Consider the following 16,552-nt stretch of genomic DNA (forward strand, 5'->3'; position numbering starts at 1 on the left):
TAATAAAGTGCCAGTTGACAAGAAATTCAGTGTTGCTATTAGCACTTAAAAAGTCACAGTAGAAACTGCACATAACATTTGCCAGTTCCATTAACTGTTTCCTGGCTAATGGTCCATTAAAGGGGTTGCTTGCTTAGGTAATCTTGGAGAAAGCTATAGTCAGACTAAAGTTTAGGGGTAATTTTTACAGAGGGTTCATTCCTTACCTAACCAGTCAAAACTTTGGCCAGCACCTCATTGACTTTCAATCCAGCTGCCCTATAATGGTAATAAACTGGGAGCAACCATATGGATTTGACATTGGGAATTCTGCCAGGGAAGTGATGTCCTGTCCTTGAGAGCTAATGGCCAATTTGATCCAACAGGGGTTGGAGACCACAGCAAGAGTGGGAGTTGGAGCAAGAGAAGTCATGCCTTGTAAAGGTTGGGGAGGGTGGAGCTTAAAGCACAAAGGGCAGGTGTACCTTCTTGGGAGAGGTTACCCTGATGGACACAGGTATCCTTCCTTCCAGTTTGCCCTTACCTCATGAAATGAAATTTGCCAGGATGGTCACTTTCCCCAGTTGCCACATTTTGTTAGTGATAGAGAAGGTCCTGAGGTGGCCATCAATTTTATACACTCTTTCCCTATCAGTATTTAAATTCAATTCCAACCATTTTTAACACTGTTTAATTTGAGTTGTTTGCCATTGAAGATTATGACTCCACATTTTATAACTCTCCTTACTTTTAACGAATTTAATGTACTTATATCCATCCATGTAGCAGATACTTTTGTCCTCTTGAAGGTATTTGAATTGAATTGGCTAAATAACAATGCATACATCTACAAGGTAAAGGTCATATGGGAAACAGTGTAATGGAGAAAGTATGAAGCAAAGTGGGTAAGAGACTGTTGAGTTACTATACAGTTGAAAGATTACTCTTGCAAAACTAATAGAAATTCAGCAACAAAACTAATAGAAATTCTGGTTTATTCCCCTGCCTCTATACAATGTTGACTGACAGTCTTCTGAAGCTTGATAGTTGTGGGAGCAGAATGAGGGGCATATTTCCTGTGTTTCTCAAATATGGGTTAGTCAACTCCCTGGCTTCGTTTTTCACTTTAATCTCCATAAGTCCCTCAGTATGCTTTTGTCACCAACACCACCCGATATTATTTTATTCCTAATGAATTATCAGTTCAGCCAATTTATAGGATATAATATAAAATATAGTTGACTTTCCATTACATGTCAGGTTTTACTACACGTAAGTAACAAGGACAACATGTGATTTATTTAGCTCAGCTGTGACCTGCTTCCATTGTTGGTGGCGTTTCTGCCATTCCAGCTGTTCTTGCTTTGTCTTGTGTGTCATGCCCTGCAGTGTGGATGTTACTGCCACTGGTGTTTTTCTTATTTTTCTTTCATGTAAACATAGTATTTCAGGCAGAGAGGAGGAAGTTTTTGATCTTCAGCCCTGTGCCAGCTCTTGAACTGGTCGTATCAACTATACTCTCCTTTCCCTATTGCTTTGCAGTTTCTTCTTTGCAAATCGTTCTCTGGATTCTTTTCCAATGGTGTTATTATGATGTTACTAATTTCTATGAGAGAAAATAAAATCTCATGAATTCCCACCTCAATCTTCCAGTGAATTGAAGATTTACTGTTTGTATTAAGGATTTGCCAATCATTGGAAATAAAACCTAGTTACCTCCCAATCCCTTAACTTGGAAAATTCTTTGGGTCCGGCTCCCCCTAACTTTCAAGTTTTTAGTTGGAAGCCATAGGCACACCTTAGGAGGTAAGTGGAGGCTGCAGAGATTTGAAGTCCTCCGGGCAAATACAAGGCCTCAAGGAGACCTTCTGGGAAAGAGAAGGGAGACAACGATGAGGTTTCAAGGTGAACTGTGCTGGGTGCTGCGGTTGGGTGTGAGATTAGAAGAGTCTTGGGGAAGAGATCAGAAGGTGAAGTATCAGGGAGAGGTCAGAAGGAGATTGGAAAGGCCTAATGGGGTGATCAGAAGGGCCTCATGGAGAGAGATCAGAAGTGTTGGTTGTAGATGAAAATTGAAATTTCATGGAAAAGATTAGAGAAGGGAAGATGAGGTCAGAAAGCTCAACATCCAGAAGAGATTGGAATAATCATGTTGAGAGGGGGAGATTAGAAGCATGCAGGTGGATTACAAGGAAGGAGATGGCGGCATTGGAAGGAGATCAGAACAGTCAAGGAGATATTGGAAGTGCTCGAGTGGGGAATAGCAGATGGGTCAGGCAGATTGCAAGTGATTCAGGTTTAAATCAAAGCAGCTGCAGAGAGAACTGGAAGAACCACTGTGGGAGGGAATATCAAAATGGTTATTGGCAGGGGAGAACAGAAAATTCAGGGTGAGGAGATCAGAGGGTTGAGAGGGTATTGAAAAGATCAAGGAGAAGATTGAAAGGATGTGGAAGAGGAAGATTGGAAGGATAGGGAAAGAAATGGGAAAGGCAGAGTGGGGAGAAATCAGAATGGTTGGCTGGGAGATTGAAATAGTCAGATGGCAGATCAGGAAGTTTGAGGGGGAAAATAATAGCATAAAACATAAGAACATGAGTAGATCATCCGACTCTTTGAGCCCACTCTGGCATTCAGTAAAATCATGGCCAATCTTTGACTTCAATGCCATTTTCCTGCACTGTCATTTATCCCTTGATATTTTTAATATTTAAAAAATGGTTGACCTCAGACTTTGAACATACTCAGTGATTGAGCCTTCACTGCTCTCTGGGGCAGAACATTCCAAAGATTCACTAACGTATAAGTGAAGGACTTCTACTTTATCTCAACCCTACAAGATCCATCCCTTATTCTGAGCCTGTCTCCTCTAGTTCTATATCCCCAAGCTAGGGGGAACATCCTACCTGCATCAATTCTGTCAGTCCGTGCAAGAACATTGTGTGTTTGAACAAGATCACCTCCCATTTTTCTAAACTCTAGAGAAAAAGCCCAGTCTATTTTATCTTTGTTAATATTGGATAATCCTTCAAAGCAGGAATTAATTTGGTAAAGTTTATTGTACTTTTTCAAAGACACGTATATCTTTACTTAGGCAAGGAGACAAGTAATACTCCAAATGTCCTCTCACCAAGACTTTATATAATTGCACCAAAACAAATTTACTCCTATATTCAAATTCACTTGTAATAAAGACCAACATGGCCCAGTGGTTAGCACTGCTGCCTCACAGTGACAAAGACCCAGGTTGAATTCCACCCTTGGGCAACTGTCTGCATGGAGTCTGTACATTCTCACTGTGTCTGTGTGGGTTTCCTCCTAGTGCTCTGGTTTCCTCCCACAGTCCAAAGATATACAGGTTAGGTGGATTGGCCATACTAAACTGCCTGTGGTGTGTGGGCTAGTTGGATTAGCCATGGGAAATATTGGATTTGGGTGGGATTCTTATCAAAGGGTTGTTGTGGACTTGATGGGCTGAATACCTCCAGAGGGATTCTATGAACGTACTGTTTGCCTTCATAATTTCCTGTTGTATCTGCATGTTAATTTTTTATGCTCGTGAATGATCTTGGGAGAGATCTAGAGTGTCAGTGGGGTGTCCAGTCACAGAGGCAGAGAAAACTAGAAACAGATTGGCAACTCTACTTGAAAACGTAGGAAGGAATATGGCACTGAGCCATTGTGCTTTTATAAATTATCACTGATGATAATTTACAAGTTTGAGACAGCTTGAAGCTATGTTTTGCTGTTAGGAGTGAGTCAGGAAAAAGAAACAAATGCTTTATAAGACCAAAGCTTGCTGGGTCACCTCCATCTGAAGTTTAGGAATTGAATTGATTCATCCACATTGGCATTTGGCAGTGGAAACACTATCTTTGGAAACTGGTCCACATTAGATTATGGGGAGCAGAAACAGTTGTGAGCCCACTTACATCTGAGTAAATACTATACAGATTGACATTTTTGTACTCTTCTAAAAGATACATTTGAAATGATAGTTAACCAATTTTCTGTTATCTTGCTAATTAATGTAGACAAATAGTACCCAAGCCTTCCCAGTATAAATGAATTGAAGTAGACTTTTAGCTTTGTACTATGCAACCCTTGGAAGCTTAATTTCATCAGATATTAAGTGCATGTTTCAGATCAGATTGTACAGAAGGTTTCATGCTTAGGCAGGTCAGATCTGTTGTTAAGAGGAAATGAAGTGAATAACTGCATACTTAGCCTCTGGCATTGAACAAAAATGTTAAATAGTCAGAAAAAAATTGTCTAATTTACCATCCAATCCTTACATTTGTACTGTCATAACAAAAACACAGCATATCTGGCAGACACTCACTTGTATCCTGCCTAAAGGCCAAGTAGTCATCCAGTTCAATTATGTCTGAAAGTTTATATGTTCCTAAAATGAAATAAAGATGGCAAAAATAGTGAAAGAAAATACAGAATCAAAAACTCACACACTCATACACACAGCAAATACATAGGTTTTGTTTTGCATTTTATCTAAAATTTGGAAGTTAATTGTGGTGAGAAAATATGTTATAATAGATCAGACTGTGAGCTGCAAAATATTTATTTTCCCAGCTATCCGTTCAGGATTAGAAAAGAAGGAAATTCTGAAACTAAAGGGCGTGTCATTTCTCTGAAGGAACTGGGAATCTCAGGGTTAAAAGGTTAACAAATACATTACTTTGTATCTATAACAAGAAACAAACACTAATATATTTCATCCACATGGATAAATCTCTTCAGACCTTTGGGTTTCATAAGAGTGTATCAAGACAGTCTAATTCCATTCCAAAATCAGAATTCAGTGCAGTAATTGTGATGGTATTGCGCAAGACCCCAATTCATGTTTAATGCTCATCTCTCATTATCTATTTTGAACATGTTCCTGATCTTTTCACCGCACTTTGAGCTTATTTAAGGAGGTGGAAAATAAAATTGAATACGATGTGAAATAAGTGGCTATGTCTATTCGGAATGTGAGACAGAAGGTAGCTAAAATGCAGGCAAATATTTGTGGAATCATATTTGACATGCCACTTAAATCTGGGGATCAGAAACCACAAGCTATGCATTACCTGAGTGGAGGGTGTGTATGCTGGTCAACTGTGTGTATGAGAGTATGGGAGCAATTGGGAAAGGTAAACAGGTATTACTGAAGAACCCTTTTCTCATTCTCACATTAACATCATACATGGTACCTACTGACATGACCCACAGATCATAGCCCTGATCACTTATGGACATATCAAGTCTTAATTGCAATATGGGTTTTTTAAAAGGTACATACAACCAATGGTTGCCCACAGAATTTTGTGATAAATGGAGAGTGAGAGAGACTCTTGAACATCTCACCTGATGAGCTGTCAAAGAAGCTTCAAAAAGAGAAAATTTACTATAAACTCAGTTTGTAATCTCCCAGGATTATCTCAGACTGCAAAAATGACAGCAGTCTGGGTGAAAGACATATTTGCATTTTTCTCCTTTCAAGAATAAATCTCAACAAAGGTTAAAAGTGAGATTCAAATCTACACTGTTGTATTAATTAGTAGCCTAATGTCCTGGTGTACTGTGAAAGTCACAGCTCCGGGAACTGCTGTTCAAATGCCCCTGTACTGCTGGAAAGAAAGGGATGGAAGCTCTCACTTGCTCTGAATATTGCCAGTCGGCCATTGCTAAAAGGTATCAGGACAAAAGAGTTTCAATCAATCTACAAAGCCAGCAATCTTAAAATCAATGCTTAACAACTAATGTCAATGCTATCGATAATGTCAACCTCAATGGCCACAATGTTCAATCATTTGCTTTTCATGAGCAATTCAGAGACTGATCTAACATTTTTTTTTACTTTTATGTTTCTGTACTCACCTGCAAATTCTAATCTGTGTGTGTATGTGTTGAATTATTTTTTTCCAGTGTTTTGAAACTAATACACTTATTGTTTATGTTAACTAAGGAAGACTGGCTAAATTGGTTCCTTTTAAAACATGTGCACCTTATGGGGGAAGGGTGCCCACAAGGGAAAGAATCCTTTTTAAATGAAATCTTGCTGCAATCAATCAAGGGGGTGGTGTATAACCAAGGACAGCCAGTTCATCCTCCTCACCTAAGGGCTTTTTTCAATGTGCCTTTTGGGACATTTCTTATTTTCAAACCATAAGTCTTGGTATCATTTTATTATAATATTGCTGTGAACTTAACTCTAGCTGCCACAAGTATCAATTTTATGAGCAGTTACTAAAGGGTGACAAGAACAGAATTCATTCCTATGATTCCCAGACCAAACAATTATTTGGCAGAGGCTGGGGATTCTCCAGTGAGTACCTCACCTTCTGACAACCCAAAGCCTATCTACCATCTACAAGGCACAAATCAGGTTTATGATGGAACACTGGCCACTTATCTGGTAGAGTCCTCCTCCAACAACACACAAGAAGCCTGAAGGTATCCAGGTCAAAGCAGTCCATTTGACTGGCCCTTCTTCCAGCACCTTAAGCAACAATCTACAGTGGTAGCATTTTATACCAACTTCAAGCTGCATGCCAGTAGCTCACCAACAAACCAGTAACCTCTATTACTTAGAAGGTCAAGGACAGTAAATGTTTGGGTACAACATGGATTGCAAGTCCCTCTCCAAGCCACACACCATCCTGACTTGGAACTATATTGCTTTTTATTCATTGTCACTGGGTCAAAATCCAAGGATTCATTTCCTCATAGCACTGGAGGTATTCTTAACCACTCAAGATTGACTTCAGTGGTTTGTGAAGATGACTCATCATCACCATTTCAATGGAACTTAGAAATGGGCAATAAATTCTAGCTCAGCCTGTAAGACCCACATCACATACTTTTTTTTTTAACATGTCTGGATAGTGAATAATGAATGTAAATTCCTGATGAAAAAGGATTCAAGGGCTATATGTATTGAAGCCAAGAAATTATGTAGTGCCGACCCAAATTGATAATTTATATAGAATTTCATCTCAGGTAACACAGTCCACCATCTGTCTCCTCCTTCTGTTTTGGTTTCATCTGGAAGTTTAGTTAATATGAAATGTCTCAATCCATGTTATTTAACATCAGAAATAGGAGCCTTTCCAGAGCTGATTCAAAGGTACTGCATTTATATTTCCCCATCTGCGACAACTCCATTAATTAGAGTCTATTACCTTGCATTCAGCCAATTTCTAATCCGTCTTGTAATTTCCACCTCAAAGATCTACTGCTCCTAACATTAATCATGTTGATTTTATTGACTGCTTTCTGCAAGTCGGAGTTCACTGTTGCCATTATGCAGTTGGCAATGAAATGAAAGTGCTGGATATGTAGACCAAAGTTTATTTATCTGTTTGATACAGTTGTGGCCACCATCTGGGCTGTGACGAAGCTGCTCCTTTAACAAGGTCCTTTTTTTTTCAGTGGGGTTATAAAAGACACAGACTCTGAAAAGTCTAAGTTTAAAGGTTTTAGGACCAATTTGATTATAGCTAACAGATACTGCCTCAGGCAGTTAGGTTTTTAAAAAACAGTTGTACGGTGAAAAGGGAATGGACAGTCCTCCCAGTTCAGCTTTTCTCTGGGTTGATTTGATTTTTACTAGTCTAGCTACTCACTGAAAGCAGTCAGGCAGTTTTTAAGCTAGTGGACTCAAAGAAGCAGGTGCAGGCTGGTACTCTCTCTCTGACATCTCTCCTGTAAGATCCTGTGTTTGATTTTACCTTTTGTGCCAAAGGGTGTTGATGGGGATTGTTGCAAGTATTTGGAACAGCATCATTAAGTTGGGATGATCTGTTGGGTTTTCAGATAGGTTGAGTTATTCAGTGTTCTGTTATTTTTTTGTTTGTGTTTCATTTAGTAATCTTGTTAATCAATTCTGTTTTGTTTAAAACTACGTGGTTTGACCAACTGCATCCCCCGGAATATCCATGTTACAACTCCTTAAAACAACGTGCAAAGTTAGGATCTGGGCTACTTTCTTGAAATGTTTTGAGGGGGTCTGGCCTGGTCCATAACAGTGCTGATCTCTCAGATGACTGCTAATCTAATATGGGAAGAAGAAAACACAAATTAATAGCAAGCAATGATATCCCCACGATGGCATTCGATAACTGACTAACACAGAAACTGTGGACACAGCTTTTAACTTTAAGGTAGGATTTGGAGTGAGATACAGATATATTTAGGGACTTAATGATGGATGAATGACAGTTCAGTGCTGGGGTTTTGTCAGATGTGTGGCAATTTTTGTTTCAAACTTGACCACTACAACTATAAAATAATAAAATTGAGATTCATTACAAATCATTTTTGCATTTTAATATATCCAGCTAATCTGACTCAGTAACATGGATTTGGTGTTTTTCCCACTGTTTGGGCAGCAGTTTCCTTTCCCCACCTGAGACATGGTCAGGGGAGGTTGATAAAAATGGGACAGTGAAATAAGAGATGTCCAAAGGTTTCCAATACCTTTACCAGGGCAGATAGGAACCTGGATCACCTGTCTCCTCCATGGATGAAGGCAGCCAATTTACATAGTGTAGACCTCAATGGGTGGTTTTGCAAGGTCCTAGAACCGTTCCCTGCCATGAGTAGAGTCCACCCACTCAGCAAATGCACCTCCATGTGGCCACAGAACAGCGTGAGTGCCACTTGAGGTCAGAGGATCCATTCAATGAGGATGGTGGTGCACTATTAAATGGCAACAACCACAACAGTCCCTGGTGTTTTATTTCTCCTTTCTGGTGGCCCTATTTCATCCCTCCTTTTATTTCCCTTTGTGACCAGTGAGTGGGAATGTGGATGCTTCATGCCACCCTACATACCTCAGCAGTGCCTACCTGTGATAGCGGGACTGCCAATCTTTGAGTGCTAGGTGGCCTCCAAAGCTGGGAGGCTGTCTTCCGTCTTTTGTTGGGTTACAACGTTGCCTCCAGGGAAATAACTCCATTGCCTAGCTCCTGAAAAGTGCGTACTCATTAACCTCACTAGGCTTCGCCATTGGAGTTGCAAAAACCGCTAGAAAATCTGATTTACTGAATCAAAGTTGCCAGTGTGGCTGCTCCTCAACAGTTGTTCTCTCCTGATAAACATTTGCAAATGCCAAATCTACACTTAGCTTACTCATGATTCAGCAACCAATATGATTTGTTTCCACAGAAACACAATAATCAGGTTCTGTTGTTGAAAAGCAAAACAAAATAAAATGAAGGTACAGTAAATGAGCAAAGCCATTTTAAAAAATGTGAAGAAGAAAACGAAAATTAATTACAAATGTTGATACCCTTTTAAGAGCTCCTTTGCACTGAGAAGTTACTTGCAAGGGAGATAAATGGATTACTGCACAAAGTATTTCAATACAGAGGAAATTACGTAGGTTCTGATTCGCACATGCTTCAGCCATTGTAAAGTAAACTAAACTTCTCATTCAGAATATCTATCAACAAAAGTCCAAATGGAAAATTCTCTGCATTGAAATTCCAGCAGGAATCAATCAGGTTTTCACATTACAAATTTCAAGATGCCTGCCCATCTGAATCCTGTTGCTAGGAATGATCCAACTAGCAGTGGAAAATTCACCCTCAGAAGCTGAAATGGAAGCTTCGTGGCTTGCATTTAGGAGACATTAAGTCACAAGTCTGCAGGCAAATTGTAAACACATACATTGTGTCAAACGGCCAAGGCAAGGTATGTTGTAATGCCAAAAATTTACCAACATCATTTGAATTCATTTACTCATCTTGTGTGGTGTGGCCCCAACCCAAATTCATTTGTTTTGTTTTAAAAATAACGAACATGTCACAAGTTAGAACTGCAGATTATTATCCTTTGAGGTTTAACGTTATCACCTTTCTGTTACTGAGATAGCAAAAGTAAGTTGCATTTGTGGAGCATTTACTAAAGAAAAGAATTCCCAAGGTTCCTTCATGTTATAAGAGAATGCAATGCCAACAGCTGCCAACACGTGGTTGGGTAGATTTCTGGCACTATCATCATTTTCTAGATTGGTCTACAGGGCCTACTTCATCTAAAGCAATGGAGGAAAACCACTAGGGAAGCAGCTCAGTTACAAAGACTATGAGGAGACCGAGACATAGGTCTGTCTTCCTCAAGATGTTCTGCCTTTCCCTACTTAAAATCCTTATAATGTCACAAGTTTGAATGGATCTTACCGCAGTCTTTACCATTAATCCTTTCAGAACCATTATCTTATACAAAACCTCCCTCAAGCATTTCTTCCTCATCACTAACCATTCATTTATATGATTACATTTACTACTAATCCATCTGTTCCCCAAGTCTCTAAATATACAAATTCAAGCTGTCTATGATGCCAACCATGGCCAACATGTGATCAGTTATATAATTGTCACCATCTTTGTTTTCTGACTTGGCCTAAGAGCCTACTTAGTCTAACATATCAGAGGAAAACCATTAGATATTTTAATGAGAATTAACTTAACTTAAACAAGATGCAGTTTATTGCATGATAGCACTGGGTACAAGTTATATTAATTAATTCAGACTTTATTGCTAATACTATGAGGGGATCTATATGGTGGATCTGACTTCCTTAAGATCCAATGCTGTGCTGCCTTTACATTACATAGTATATTCTTTCACTGGCAAGGAATGGATAGTAAAGAAGAGGACTGACCACAATCTTGATCAACGAGTTGGCTTTTAAGTACACTGTTAAAAGAGAGTGTGGTGGGATGTAGGATTTGGAATTTGAGAGTATGGAGGCTAGGCAACTGAAGACATCATCATAAATGAGAAAATTGGAGATGACAGAAGGTAATTTTCTTTTGTCATAGTGAGTATATAGTTTGGAAACTCAGATAAGAGTTGAGTAGAATACTGAAGTTTAAGACAGGCTGAATTAACCTGAGGAAGTGGCTCATGGCAAGATGGAATTGGTGGTAGAGGTTAGGTGAATGTGGGGAGGGGATGCAGAAGATCATGGCTTTGGAGGTAATATTTACAGGTGAATTTAATTGGCTGAAAATTAGGAGAATGTTTCCTCAGGCAGTTTTTACATTCAATAGTGCACTATCTGAAAGGGTGAAGGAAGTAACTTCAGTGGTATATTTCATAAGGAAATTAGATGCATATTTGAAGAGCAATATTTGTAAGGCTGTGAGCAAGGAGCTGGAGTATATTAATAATTGGATAAGTTTATCAAAGTGCTGACATGGACACAGCAAGTAATAGATATCCAAAACTGAACAAATATTTTTGAATACACATTCTATTGGCTAAACCGCAACATGTGACAATTTAATTTGATGCTGAAATGTTGCTGAATTCGTAAAAGGTTCTCATCACTACTGTAACTTAATAACCATTTCAGAATTTGCAACCCAGGCAGTTCACCTTCTTGGCTAATCAAACATCAATGGTTTTGGTTATCTTAATGATTTTGGGTTGAAATTGGCCCAAAGTGTCAATTATTGAGAAGCACAGTTACGTTGGCTTCAGTGTATAATATTTCCTAAGCCTGTAATGCCAGGAGGATTCCTGGAAAGGAAATGTTATCTCAAAAACATGTGAATTTCAAAAGAATCTCTGGAGACATCTGGAAACTATTAAAGTTTTCACATTCCTTCAGTATGCCACTTTCCATAATAGATTTGATCTGCCAACAAATGTGCTGCAGGAATTTCTTTTCATCACAGACCTCACATTTTGCAGTAAATATTAACCACATACTTCATTAAGTATGATTTACTTTTTCTTTTCCAAGCAGATATTGTGCAACAATTACCATTTTATTAACAAGTGTTTGTTTATAATAGTTTCTTATGGATTAACAAAGATTTCTGTAATATTGTGTCCTAAGCAGACAGTTTAACCCTATTCCATCTTTGGGTATACACTGAAGGAGAATGAGCAAAGGCATTTTTAAATAATCATTCATTCGCCATTGGGCAAATCAGTTTGAGCATTTCATTTCACAGTTTCTGCAATCACATGATCTTAAACAGTGCCAGGCTAGCTTGGAATATAAATGCACTATATTCATCGCTGTATGAGACCTGCATTGTTAAAAATGGCCTTTGCTGCACAAATCAGCTGATGGAATCCAATGAGTAAACTCAAAATTATTTTCGGCGGAATCTTCCCAGCCCTGAATAGTGTGGGTGTAGACATATCAGTTGGGAAAATATGGTGAGGTTGGGAAAATGAGATTCCTGACATCAAGAAAAAAGCTGATTCTGCAATCAATTTTTTATCAGTGAGATGATAATTTTGCTAGTGAACAGCGAGGGGCCTATTTGTGTAGCATTAATATCTAATCTCACATCATTGATTCACAGTTTCTGATTCTCCCACATGACAGTGACAAACTATATAGCAACAATTCCCAACACGAAAGTCAGGAGACGCCCCCTCGCCAATTCTTTGTCTGGGCCCACATCCTGATCAGCAGCAGCCAACACCCCAGACCAAACTTGGAGTGGGTGGAGTAAGTTTTTTTGTGTGTGTCTGAGCACAAAGGCACTATTTGTGAGCAACATGAGGCCTTTCAAGCACCAATTGGGTTAATCAGATACTTTCAGAATACGCTAAAGTCACCTACAATCAGATTTACCTGCATGCGAGATGTATGCAGTGTCCAGCTGATACAAATCCTGGTTGCAAATAATCTTGATGATCTCATTGGTCATTACAGATTGATCGTAGACATTTCTGTGAAGCAGAAGTGACCACAGGTAACTTTAAAGGTATTGCCTTTGGGCTATAATTCACAAAGAAAACCCAGGGTGCTGGAGTCTGCATGAGGGCATGTAAGTGATTTCCTCTCACCTTGAAATGCAAGTATTTCTCAACATACCCTTATGTGACATGGGAGGACAAGGTATCAGTAATTATGCAAGATTTACAATCTCTTACTCTACTTAAGTGAAATAACATGGCTTGTGCTATTTCTATTTGAATAATATAATGTCAAAGATCCATGTAGAGACATACCATGGCTCTCTTTGTTGGAGTCCTCCATATCCCATTTTGTGGGGACTATACTAAGCCATAATTTGTGAGTAGTGTGAATGCTGAGTGTTCCCATTATTAAGGAACTGTATTCTTTCTGATATTTCATACACTGGTTTGCTGAAACTGTGAGCAAAGGATCCAGGGACAACAGGTTATCATCATTCTGCGACAGCAAAGATGCAGAGAAATCAAGGAGAAACAAACATGTTTGCAAGCCCAGGACCAGCAGCAACCTCCAGCAGATACCGAACAGCCTCCACATGAAGACATCATAGCTGACAGGCCCCTCAGGATGCACAGGAGGTACATTATGCCAGAGATACTATTTCCAATAGAATTTCCTCCAGACGAGCAAGGCACGGTGCAGTCACAGGCTGAGGATGTCTCAGGTCATTGCAGGAGCAGGACCTCTCACCTGAAGGGTTGGTGGCCATCCTGTCCTGGTGGCTGTCAAGGTGTCAGTTGAGGCTGAGTTAGATACGATCAGGACCATGGTGGAGCAGACGATAGGCATCCACAAGTTCAGGTTCCAATGTCTGGATTGGTCTATAGAGACCTTGAGTACAGCCCAGACAGTGTGCCACGTTATCCTAGCACAACCGGAGCAAAGTTGGGGCTGAAAGAATGGCAGCAGTCTTCCAAGAAGGTACATGAGGACATTGAGCAGGAGGAACATCACCTTCTGCATTACAGAGCACTGCAACATCAGGCAGGACATAATTGAAATTGATTTGGATGCAGTGACAGTCAATTTGTTGCTGCTCAAAAGGCAAGTGCTTCCTTTCTGTTCAAAAGCAATGGCAGCTTTTAGAACAAAGAACATAGAAGAATACAGCGCAGTACAGGCCCTTTGGCCCTCGATGTTGGCCCTCCATATGCCTATCCAATGCCTGCTTAAATGCCCATAAAGAGGGAGAGTCCACCACTGCTACTGGCAGGGCATTCCATGAACTCACAACTCGCTGAGTAAAGAACCTACCCCTAATATCTGTCCTATACCTACCACCCCTTAATTTAAAGCTATGCCCCCTCGTAATAGCTGACTCCATACGTGGAAAAAGGTTCTCGTGGTCAACCCTATCTAAACCCCTAATCATCTTGTACACCTCGATCAAGTCACCCCTAAACCTTCTTTTCTCCAATGAAAACAACCCCAAGTGCCTCAGCCTTTCCTCATACGATCTTCCTACCATACCAGGCAACATTCTGGTAAACCTCCTCTGCACCCGTTCCAGTGCCTCCACATCCTTCCTATAGTATGGCGACCAAAACTGCACACAATACTCCAGATGCAGCCGCACCAGAGTCTTATATAACTGCAACATGATCTTAGGACTCCGGAACTCAATTCCTCTACCAATAAAAGCCAGTACGCCATATGCCTTCTTCACCGCACTATTTACCTGGGTGGCAACTTGCAAAGATCTGTGTACATGGACACCAAGATCCCTCTGCTCATCCACACTACCAAGTATCCAACCATTATCCCAGTACCCCATCTTTTTGTTACTCTTACCAAAGTGAATCACCTCACACTTAGCTACTTTGAACTCCATTTGCCACCTTTCTGCCCAGTTCTGCAGCTTTATCTATATCCCGCTGTAACCTGCCACATCCTTCCTCACTGTCAACAACTCCTCTGACTTTCGTATCATCCGCAAACTTGCTCACCCAACCTTCTAGCCCCTCCTCCAGGTCATTTATAACAATGACAAACAGCAATGGTCCCAAAACAGATCCTTGCGGAACACCGCTAGTAACGGCACTCCAAGATGAACCTTTACCATCAACTACTACCCTCTGTCTTCTTCCAGCCAGCCAATTCCTAATCCAAACCTCCAACTCACCCTCAATGCCATACCTCCGTATTTTTTGAAGTAGCCTACCATGGGGAACCTTATCAAACGCCTTACTAAAATCCATATACACCACATCTACCGCTTTCCCCTTGTTTTTCTTTACCTTGCTGTTGCTGAATGAAAGTGAATATTTTTAGTGATTTGAAGGCTTTCTAGTGTGTGATGCTCCTATATTGAACAGTAAGGTAATGTTTGACTACACTGGATGCTGAGGAAAGAGTAGCATTCCCTTAGAATGGGATCTAAGATAAGATGACGCTAGGAACAAGTAAGCTGCATTGCTTGGTTCTTAAATAGTAATGCATTTACAAGGATGGACTTATATTTGCAATGTATCACCTATGTGCCCTCAGAATCTCCTCTCACTACGTGCAGAGTGAGGGTTAACTCCTGGCTGGTAGCACATGACCTGGTGCAAGGCTCAGCTTCAAATTGCTGCTGGTGTCAGGAATTCCAGGGTGTCCAGCAGTGGTAGGTACTTACACCATTGTTGAGTTAAAAATAGTGTAAAACCTAAATGCGATCATTGAGTCATGGTGCATATGTAAGAAGGCGAGCAAAATAGTATAGCGTGCAAAGGGGTTACCAAGACGGACCCTTCATGAAACTCTACAAATTGACATTTAGACAATTTTCTTGTAAAACGTAGCCTTTCAGATCCATTGATTATCTTAAAAATCATACAACACCAGTTTATAGTCCAACAGGTTTATTTGGAAGCACTAGCTTTCAGAGCGCTGCTCCTACATCAGGTGGTTCATATCAACCTGGTGCTATGTGATTTTTAGCTTTGTACACCCCAGTCCAACACCAGCACCTCCAAATCATTGATTATGTTGCAATGGAATTTCTTTTCAGTTCTCAGCCTGTACTGAGTGCTGTTCTGGACGCATAAAATAACTCGACTTGGTAGATGGAATGCGAACTCAAAATTTACTGACAACACATAAATAGCGTTCATCAAAAACTTCAATAAAACATGGACTAGCAGGCAGAATAGATACACTCTGCAAGTTAAAGTCAACAAATCCAAAGAACTGCATTCTGGACAAAAGCAAGTAATGGAGTGTAAAGCAAGGGAAAGATGATGAATGTTTTCTATCCAGAAGACTGGAGTGTAAAGGTACAGAAGTTATGCTGCAGTAATACAAGGCCTTGTTTAGACCCCATTTAGAGTACTGTAAGCTGATCTGGGCACCACTCCTTAGAAAGGATATACTATCAATTCTTCTCTCATGCGGGGGTGGTGTTTTTGTGCAACACCGCGTTATAGAAAAACTGCACTTTAGAAACAGCGATTAAAGTGTTGGCAATGTAATTGTGTTACAGCCAACACACATGTTAAAAGTTTGCACTGTAGAAACAGCGTCCCCAATTTGTCAATTGTGTTCTAGTAAACTCGCATTGACACAAAGTGGGTTATAGCAGAACGATCTGGATTGCCTTAAAAGCAGTACATCATAGGTTTACAAAAATGACACCCGCATTTCAAGGATTAAGTTATAAAGAAAGATTATATAAATTAGCTCTGTTTCCTCTAGAATTTAGAAGGTTAACAGGTGATCTGATATTAACAGGAAAAGACAGGGTAGAGAAAGCTAAACTCATTCTATTGGTTAGAGATTATAGAACTGATATCATCGTCTGAGAATGATAGACGGACTTTTGCTAAACAAAGGTATTAAAGGATATGGGCCAAAGCACGT

The 16,552-nt window shown here is 39.9% G+C and overlaps 1 protein-coding gene across 9 annotated transcripts in view; it reads right to left on the bottom strand.

Moving 5' to 3' along the window:
- The window catches only part of amer3 (APC membrane recruitment protein 3), a 143,345-nt gene that overhangs the window by 66,013 nt on the left and 60,780 nt on the right, over nucleotides 1–16,552 (bottom strand). The window contains exons 3-4 of one of the 9 annotated variants that reach the window (XM_087993769.1): nucleotides 4,322–4,384; nucleotides 1,490–1,585 (exon numbers count right to left, since the gene is read on the bottom strand). The exons of the other annotated variants lie outside the window; for them this stretch is intronic. Coding sequence (XP_087849895.1) covers nucleotides 4,361–4,384 — 24 coding nt within the window. The 3' untranslated portion in view covers nucleotides 1,490–1,585; nucleotides 4,322–4,360. Of the gene's footprint in view, nucleotides 1–1,489; nucleotides 1,586–4,321; nucleotides 4,385–16,552 lie in introns of those variants that run through there. 9 annotated transcript variants of the gene reach the window in all.

Source organism: Chiloscyllium plagiosum, unplaced genomic scaffold (assembly GCF_037043375.1).
Source record: "Chiloscyllium plagiosum isolate Xiang-an unplaced genomic scaffold, Cpla_swu_hap1 HiC_scaffold_13, whole genome shotgun sequence".
NCBI lineage: Eukaryota > Metazoa > Chordata > Chondrichthyes > Orectolobiformes > Hemiscylliidae > Chiloscyllium > Chiloscyllium plagiosum.